This window comes from Berghia stephanieae, chromosome 5 (assembly GCF_034508935.2).
Source record: "Berghia stephanieae isolate SIO BIC M18660-M18661 chromosome 5, UCSD_Bste_1.3, whole genome shotgun sequence".
Taxonomy (NCBI): domain Eukaryota; kingdom Metazoa; phylum Mollusca; class Gastropoda; order Nudibranchia; family Aeolidiidae; genus Berghia; species Berghia stephanieae.
In genome coordinates, this window is record NC_088364.1 from 26,694,380 (window position 1) to 26,704,736 (window position 10,357).

Genomic DNA, 10,357 nt, shown 5'->3' on the forward strand with positions numbered 1-10,357 from the left:
TGATAGGTAAAAAGATGAACGAGATTTTAGTCTTTATGTTGGGGGCTCAGTTTTGTATATGGTTTGCAGAGGAGTTCCACTATCTTCTTCAGCTCTGGATATCCATTTCTGTGTTGCATCCTCTCTCCTCAAGTGGGGTGGTGCTACAGCGCTCATGACTGGCAGCCATTGTGTTGGAGTTGATTTCAGGCATCCAGTTACTATTCGCATCGAGTCTCTTAGTTTCGCATCAACAAGGTTTGTATGGGCCCTTCTCGTCCAATCAGGAGCACAATATTCTGCCACACTGTAGCAAAGGGCCAGGGTTGATGTTCTGAGAAGACTTTGCGATGCTCCCCATGTTGTTCCTGCCAGTTTTCTGAGTAGACAATTTCGTTTCCCTATCTTTCTTGGTGTACCCTCAAGATGGGTTCTATAGGTCAGCCGTCTATCCAGTGTCACTCCGAGGTATTTTGGATTTTGATCAGTTGGTAGTGTTGTGTCATCAATCTTGATCATCTTGAAAACATTCTACTCAAGAACACCATACTGATTTTAACATTGGAATGCATGGCATATTACACGTATCCTTGCCCACTTTTTAAACCATAAACTATCGAACCCCTCCCCCCTCCTTTTTTCATCCCCCTTCCGAACACTGATGGACTGGACGTCTTCTCTTTCCAGATTGACAATTCCACGTCAATCCAACTGTTTTAAGAAAATGCAAGATGACAATGGCATGGTTCTTTGATGTAGCCATCGCCGAAGGCAATGTTTATACATATTATTTTTATCCATTATATTGAGAGAATACGTTTGCGACATGCTTCAGTCCCTTGATCAGTGACTAAGCATAAATTAAAAGTTTGTTTTTAAGGGTTTTACGGCGCTTGCGACACTATTAGTAGCACCAGTAAAAAGGAGGATGTTAGAGGAAAATGTGTAGACCTGAAGTTAAGAGCACAAGAAAAAGCAAGATAAAGAGGACCGGTTTAGATAGGGATTAGAAGATTCCACAACAATCCACTAATATAACTATTTTGACATTATCCAGGAGTCCCATTCAGGCACAAGCAAAGGATCCCGCTATGAAGGATGCGCTCCAGTGTTTGCATATTCAAAAGTATAACAGGGATATGTTTTACAGGGGGAAAATATCATCTCTCAAAAAATGGTAGCATACATTTGACTGTCTCTCTCTCTCACCGAATTCATCTAATACCGGCAGGTTCTTAAGGCTTAGACGTCTAAGTACTTGCTCACTTTAGTCTTGTGCTTTGTTTTAAGGGTTTTACGGCGCATGCGACAGAGTTAGGTTATTTCAGCGCCAATAAAAAGGAAGAAAATGGGATAATTAAAAAAAGTTATAGATTTACAGTTGAAAGCACATAAGAAAAAGTAAGACAAAGGGGAATAGTTCAGTTTTCTGCTGCAGGCCGGTGTGTGTAACAAAAAAAAAGACAAAGTCGTTTGGAATTAAAAGTCCTCATTTCATGTATTGTCAAGAGGTTGTAAAACAATGGTGAACAGTACAAATTTACAGGCAGGAAATTGAAATACACATAAAAGATTAAAATACACGGCTTGTTGAATATGATGCACACAATTCAGAATGACGGGAGAATTATCATAAAATAGACAATACCCGGGCATGGAAGGGGAAAACCCTCATACTTATCTATTGGTAAAAACGACGTTGAAGTACTAAAACTATATCTTCTAATTCTTCTTCTTCGTTATGTAGAAACCTCCAGTTTCATATCTTGTCTCTGATTATACTTAAAGGAGATCCCAGGATTGAGAGGGTCATTTAAATCGATCACTATTTGAAGGACGAGTTTTCTAGCCAAATGTGTAAATACGTGTTTTCCAGAGTACGGCAGTTAACTGGTTAAATAACCTCATCTAATTATGTGGGAAGTTGGGAAAGACTTTTTAATAAACACTTTCTACAATAAGACTCTGGAACAACCTGCAAAATCAGGATGCCTTCAAATGCTTAAGAGAATTGTTTCCTTTAGAGTGACAGATAAGTAAGTAACGTCAGTGAAAATGAAAGTGTTATCTCCTTTTTTTCCTTTCTTGTATTCATGTGTAAATCAAATGTAAGGTGACCTTCCATAGAAAGAGGTTACTGCATAATGAAGAAGAAGAACTTCATCTGAAACCTTTATTTCTCAGCTTCCCATTCAAGCATCCTACATTTGCGCATAATTCACGAGCCGTGTACATATTCTTTTATTCTTTAATTCTATTGGAAACATCGATAAGGAAATGGAAAATAAAATCAAGGAAAGGAACATGAGCTTGATAAGACTCCTAACGACAATAAGAGCACATAGTTGGCTGGAATGAGATCGAAATTATACAGAAAGCTCTACAGCATAAAAAATAAAAAGATAATTTGTGATGTATTGAGAAACAACACGCATAAAATGTATAAATTCATTTCTATTCGTATCTGTCCACGTTTATCTATCTCTTATACTCTCTCTCTCTCTCTCTCTCTCTCTCTCTCTCTCTCTCTCCTCTCAGTTACACACAAGCACAAACACACACACACACACACACACACACACACCCACACACAAACACCCACAGCAAATGAGCTTTAGACATTAAAATGATATGTAACAATTGACATATGACCAATAATTTAGATTACCACTTTGTAAAGTTTACATCATAACATTTTATCTTATATCATAAAAACAAATTGACGAAGCCTTGACCTTTAAATACAAATCATCACATTGTGATATTCTCTAACATGTGTTTATCTAGCATTATACATAGGCTTGTTTGTATCTCTCTCTCTCTCTCTCTTCCCCTCCCCCTTTCTTTCTTTCTCTCTCTCTCTCTCTCTCTCTCTCTCTCTCTCTCTCTCTCTCTCTCTCAACCTCTCATAATTCTCTTTATCACCCTCTCATTAGCTGTCTCATTACTCCCGGTTTTAGCACCTTTGTTAATATTGATGAATAAGATAGATACTTCTAAAGTTTTTTCATCTTCAATTATGGCCCTCAGACTATTTAGAGCAGACCTGCTTAGTACTACGAAAAATTCGTAGAATTACGAAATTCCAATTTCAGAACTTCATAAGCATTTCTAAGCCATTAAAATTTGATGTCAGAGTGCATAAATAAAGGATTTTGGAGTGATATCTAATCATTGTGAGGGTAAATTATTGATCTGTAAAGTTCACGACGGCAACTACAATTTTTATCTTCTAAAAACTACAACTATTTAGATTTTCAACTGTTGATTTAGAGTTGTGACAAAGAGTTATTATTAAATCAATTAAGTACCCTTTAATAATCCAACACTATTTTCTTTTCATTTTAATTGTTAGTGTTGTTTTAAGAAATATCTAAGCTCCCTTATTGTATACGCCTGTATGTTTTGTATTTGACTTTCTGCACTGGTCCCAGGTTTGAGAATTTTTTCCAAGATGGGGGTCAATTAAATCCATGGATATTTGAAGGACGAATTTTCTGGCCAAATGATAAAATCCACGTTTTGTTTTTCCAGAGATACCATGTCCTGGTAAACCAGATGCTGTCAAGCGAATTCAATGATCAGAAATTAATGAAAAACTTCTGATTTTCACACTTTCAGAAACTAGGCTCATTCTCTTTCTTCAATAAATCAAAACTTAACTAAAGTCCCTTTTTAAAAACTATAAATTAAATTTTCAGCATCGAAATCACTCCAGTATAAAACCGATTTGAGGCGTTGAGTCACATAAGAGGCGGTCAGGATAAAAATGGGCTAAGTCACAAGTCACATTCAGATAGAAAATAAATCAACACTCTTAAACAGTCTATTGGACACGTTAAAATCACTGGAGAAAATGTGCAGTCTAGGTGTTATTAAATCTATGAGGCAAAGAAGGCACGCATTTCAATCTTTAAGCCACTAAATAAATGAGACAAAATTGTAGTTTTGGTTCATCTCTGGATAATGAAGATGTGACTTAGCACATTTTGACCTTGACCTTCTCATATATATATATATATATATATAATATATATATATATATGCTAAAAACATCGCACAAAGTAACTCGTTTTCTGTAATAAATTAGTGAGAGTCGGTCACTGACGTCACACAACAAATGATTGTTTGTATGATGATACCAGGACGTAATATTTTGACATGGCATAAAAAATAATTTACAATAAATTAATCAAGAACATTATAAATAATTTATACTGTTCTTGTATATAAAAATAAACATTTTATACCATTGAGATGTCTAAAAATAGTAAAGAGATCTCAATCTCGTCACCAATTAGAAATAAATAAAATATCATAGTAATGTTAATATATAAAATGTCTTTTATACATTTCACAGCGTTTTGACAATGGAAAATGATATAAAACAACACCTTGACAAAGAAACAAGCATGCAAATACAGTGTAGGTACAGGTCACTCTTATACCTTAATGTCCGTTTTTAAATCGTTTATGCGTGTTTTTTTCATTGTTGGTTGGGTTCTTTTTTTTTTGTACCAGGGTTAACGTTTTTTTAATATTTTAACAATCGTAATCAAACACACACACACACACACACACACACTCTCTCTCTCTCTCTCTCTCTCTCTCTCTCTCTCTCTCTCTCACAGACACACACTCATATACACGCACATACAAATAAACACGCACACCTTTAAACAATTCATCTTTTTTTTGTATTTGACAACATTGATCATTTTTAATTATTAACATCAACCCAGAAAATCAAAAATATAAACAAAACGGTTTAAGGATTTGCCCAGTCATTTAACCATGAGCTAGTCTACTGATTTGTTTGAATATGAAACCCCCCCCCCCCCCCCGACTATTTTCCATTTCTCTCTTTAGGTCTATCTATAAGTCTGCCTGTTGCCTCCGATTATTTCAAATTCCTATTTCAAAAGATACTCCCCCCCCCCCCCTTCCCCAATTCAGATCAAAACTATAGAAAGGCTCATTCCCCATTCATTTTATAATCTAAATCGTTTTAACCTTCTGACAATATTAACGTGTTAGATGAACAACCGAATCCCAATCAGTACTAAAGCTTCTATTTTCGTTCCACGTTATGAAGAACATTCCACCTGGATGGCTATCATGGGCAGTAAAAGATGACCGTTTAATTTCTATTTTAACATCTCATTCCCCTTGTTGGCCTTTTGTGTCTGTCGTATTTGCATCAATGAAAGACAAAATTAACAGGAAGTCTTGATAAAAAAAAAAGGTGTAAAAGATTATTTGTGTACCCATTTTGCAAAACATTTTGCCGTTAAGATGTAAAATAGGCCTGAAGATACATTCATTTAACCAAAAACCAGAGATGCCTAAATGAGTCAACGAAATGGAGAGAAAGATAAAGGGAGTAAATGTGACTCATAAATAAGTCACATATACTCCCTTTATCTTTCTCTCCATTCATTTAACTCTGTGTAGAACAATGCGATTGTTAACACTATGCAAGTAAGGAGAACTCTATAGAACGACAGTCTTCTCTGTGCTTATTTCGCTATGGTCACTTTACAAGAGAAGACAATTCTGCGTTAAGTATTTATTCATATATAAAGCCTGTTTTTCAAATCCATTAAAAAAACATTATTCAAGACTTCCTACAATTTTTTCTCATCCATAGTCACTCAATAAAATATTTGATAAAATATTTATCAATGATCAAGTCAGTTATAAGTGAATAAGTTTAATCATGTTATTTGTTTGTAAAATATAAATATCATGATATGATAACTTGTCGTATTTACAAGTCTGATAACCAAAGGTACGGGCCGAAAAACATGGCGTTGAATTTCACTTTACACCGTGTGTATTCTGTATGAAACAGTGCTAGACAAAAATGAGAAAGATTTTTTCTTCCAAAAAACAGAGCATTCCAAAAGATCTACCTCCTAGGGATTAATTTACCGAACAGCCGATGCAACCAGGAGGTCTGATGTTCGATCCAGAGTCTAGGAAGTCAGATTTTTGGAGTGATTATTTTCTTTCTTGCTTTAACTAGTACATAATCAGAGGTAAATTTACAGATTTCTATCTCCAAACAATACTTACTCCCCAACTTTTCAATTCAATATTATGATAAACAGTAGACTGGCCAGTTCGGGAAGAATAGAGATCCCTTGTGGAATTTTGCACTTCATCAAAACACATAAAAACCGACTGACTTGCAAAATAAAACCTGACAATTGTTTGGGAGAAATAAAAACAAACCAAAATCCCATTATGCAGGACACAGCCATCGTCGAGATGATCTAAATCTCATCGCAAATCCTCACATAAAATGACGAAAGAAAAGTGAGCATTTGATTGATATGTGAAATATCATTGATGGGATAATCAATTCCCTGTTATCGGATGATCCGAATTTGCATTTTGCAATGAGATTAAGCTTATCAAAATTATAGACCTCTTCAATGGCAAAAATGATCAATTCTTCAATCACTTTTACTGAACATTGCGATATATACATGCTCATATATATATATATATATATATATATATATATATATATATATATATATATATTATATATATATATATATATGCATATATATTCCCCTTGTATGACCTTGGAGATGTCAGTATTTATAGATGTTTTAAATACTTTCGATTTTTGTTGCTATTTAAGGGCAAGATTGATTGCTTTAAAAAGTCAAAATAAAGACAATAGCATGCGCGTATGGCTATTTTAGTAAGATTTTAAAAACCAAAATGTAAAAGTAATCTCTAATATTTATTTAAAAAGATAAAAATGCTACTCATCCGAAAAAATGGTGACAGGAAAGGTCTTTAATTTTCATGATTTTTTTTGGGGGGGGGGGGGGGGATGTTTTCAAATTTCTCCCATCAAAAGCTCAAACCATTTAAGTACCATTTCCGGTTTAGCCGGTCAATATATTTTTCATTTTTGGTACTGAAGGTTATCAGAGTTGTAAATAAGAGCAAAGTTGTAGAATGTCATTATGTATGGTTAGAACTGGGATGTGGTCAGTGGCTAGAATAGGCTGGGTAGGCATCACCGGTTGGTTATTTCAAGGAGTGAAGGGTTCTTTTCCAGAATGGTAATGATGATTCGGTCAACGTACTGCTTCAGGCGCATATTGATGTCCCGCTCCATGTGCAGCTCGGCAAGAAGCTGAGGAAAAGAAGAGAAATGCTTACGTATGTGGTAGAATGACGATCGCTTTTTTGTCCTCAGTGAAAAGCATTTACCTCACACCTTTATACAGCACTATTAATACGGTTATTATAGTTCAGTGGTCTGGATGTTGGTAGCTTATGGTCCCTGGTTCGAATTCCTCTATCGACAGCACAATGTTGAGAGCTTGGAACAGGCTTTACTCACTTTTTCACTTTCTGGTATAACAAATATACTCATCCACAATAATAACATATTATACTCACGGACACAGACACACAGACACTCACAGGACATACACACACACACACACACACACACAAACACACTCAATTGCACTTATACACATTTATACAAAAATAATAACCCTAAAAGAATTATAAGTTCCTCCATAAGATCGCATCTGGCGAAAGCAGCAAAATAATGTGACACATGTTCCGAGAATGTCATAGTGAACATCTCAAGTACATTTATAACAAGAAATGAAGTGAGCAGGAAAGTGCCAGAAGACAACAGAGAGTAAAAACTTCGCAGCGGCGATGGGGGCTCGAACCCGCGACCTTACTGGTACGACACTTCGCCTGGCCGTAAGGTCACGGCCCCCATGGGTCGTGGATAGCTCATACGGTAGAGTCACGATCTCCCCGGCCAGGCGGAGTTGTCGTACCAGTAAGGTCGCGGGTTCGAGCCCCCATCTCCGCTGCGAAGTTTTTATTCTCTGTTGTCTTCTGGCACTTTCCTACTCCCTTCATTTCTTGTTATTATCAACATAAGTGCCTGCTCCACTCACTGTGCTGAATTAATAAGTAAATATATGTCATTTTCAACTTCATCTTTTAACCAACTAACTGAAGAACTCTGAAAAGACACGTGTTTAAAAATTTGGCCAGAAAACTCGTCCTTCAAATATCGATCGATTTAAATGTCCCTCATCTTGGCAAAAACGCTCAAACCTGGAACCTCGCGATATCCCAGGATTGAGAGTTTTTGCCAAGATGAGGGTCATTTAAACAGTCCCAGGTTTAGAGTTTTTGTCAAGGTGAGAGTCTTCAAATCGATCGATATTTGAAGGAATAGTTTCCTGGCCAAATTTTTTAACACATTTTAACTAGTTAATAATAATAATAATAATAATAATAATAATAATAATAATAATAATAATAATAATAATAATAATAATAATAATAATAATAATAATAATAATAATCTTTAGACCCCCCCCCTCCCCCATCCTCCTGCCCAAGCCCAATAATGACGATTTCTCACCTCTTCCTTTGTCAAGTGCTCCAGTTCCTGGGCCAAAGACTGTCCTTCCCTGTCTTCCAACAGAGACTTTCCCTCTCCTATACATCTCGTTAATAGCTGAGCATTGAGCTCCTCGTTTGAATCGTGGAGATGGCGGTTTTCCTGGAGAGAGGAAATAAATCCAATAAATTGAATGCTGTGTTTTATAACAGTAAACATGGGTGGGTTTTTATAGCGCTTCATGCGTTAAAAAAGAATCTGTCTTTCCTCGTCGGCCATGTGGAAGTATTTTCATTTTAAACGGATCAAATCGCATGTAAGGGTCACTTTTAAAAGTTACTAGCACTATTAAAATGTGCAGACTTGTCCTCAACCAGGTACTCATCCATACTGTAGCCGAGGGAGGTAATAATATGAGTGATGCGATCAAGCTCACCATGCAGATAATATTACATATGAATCAGCAGGCCTCGTCACTAATTGAGTGCATTCATTATCATTTCATAATAAAAGGTACAACAATAGAGCTTTAGAGCTTTTTACATAGCGCTAAATGTGACCAAAGCGCTTTACAAAGGGTCCCTGACCAACAGCAACACGTAACATGTAGAACGAGACATGACACCTGTTAGGCGGTATTACAATTTTTCAGACAGAGACAACGCTGTTGACGGCCAGGTATTCATTTTACACCTAAGGACGGTGAGAGAATTTGAGTAAAGAGTCTTTTTCCAAGGACTGAACTGTGCGCCGAGCGAGGCTCGAACCCAGGACCTTCCGATCCGAAAGGGAGAGTCATACCACTAGACCACATAGCCGCACAATCACTCCACCACCAAATGTGTATCCTTGATAGCAGGAACAGCAACTTTTTAATCCGAAAAAAACAAAAGTGCCTAAAAGAACAGGACGCCTTCCCGAGAAAAAAAAATCAACAAAAAAACGCTGACATTTAAGAAAAAAATATGGTGATGTGGTAGGGCGCTCTACCATTACATCTTTATCCCCCCCCCCACCCCCCAACCCCATTCCGTCCCAGAAAAACACCCATAGATACATAAATGATATCAAAACTGCATCTGCCTATAATCATTAAAATACCCCCATGACGTTAAAAAAATATAAAAATAAGATACATATCACTCCGGTATAAATTGTTATGTTCAAAAGAGAACCAAAATAAACTAGCCTTAATTCTTTATAATTTAGTTCCGTGAGTAATCGTTTTGGAATTGTATGCCATTTCATAACTGTCATTTAGTGATAAATTATAGACGGTGTTATTGCGTGGAAATGGCCCCGTTCCCATATCCTGTACTTATGACAGTTCAGTTTACAAGCTAAAATTATTATTGCTTCAATGTCATGGGAATGGATATAGATAGGAACTACCTGAAATCCATTTGACATTCCAATAGGGAAAAAGGCGTGACGTCACACCTATTTTCCGGTTCCGAAATCCATGGATGTGTGTATTTAACCAGTCTTTCGGAGGACTAATAATGAATAGGTTACATAATATTGAATCATAAGGTGGCATAACTATTTTATTAGGAGGGTGTAGATGCAAATTATTAGGATTATTAGGATAACGGGACGTAAAAGAGCGAGGATGGATGATCTTTAATGACGACCAGCATATATTTAGATTAGAAAGTAAGATACCATCACTTTGAAACCAGAAGCTCAATGACACAAGCTATGTAACCAGTCCACCGGATTTGAAACTATTTTTTTTTTACACTTTGGTTCCCAAGTCTATTTTTGTAAGACTAGATGACTGTGGTATGGTAGCGGTTCAAATCATATTAGTGATATTATAGGTAAAAATAACACAATCAAATGACCTAGGGCTTGACCAAAAGCGTAACTTTGACCTGTTAAAAAAATAGCCGTCCTCTGCACTAATTTTATATTTTAATTCTTGCTACAAATCAGAAGTGAACACTACATTTATTTGCGCAACAG

The 10,357-nt window shown here is 36.2% G+C and overlaps 1 protein-coding gene across 5 annotated transcripts in view; it reads right to left on the reverse strand.

Moving 5' to 3' along the window:
* Positions 1-6,903: 6,903 nt before the first annotated feature.
* Positions 6,904-10,357, reverse strand: part of LOC144972678 (rab11 family-interacting protein 4B-like) — a 113,847-nt gene continuing 110,393 nt past the window's right edge. For all 5 annotated transcript variants that reach the window (XM_078914191.1, XM_078914190.1, XM_078914192.1 and 2 more), the window contains 2 exons: positions 8,411-8,551; positions 6,904-7,141 (listed from right to left, as the gene is read on the reverse strand). In XM_078914191.1, the coding sequence (XP_078770317.1) occupies positions 7,022-7,141; positions 8,411-8,551 (261 nt within the window). In that variant the 3' untranslated portion in view covers positions 6,904-7,021. The remainder of the gene's footprint in view (positions 7,142-8,410; positions 8,552-10,357) is intronic.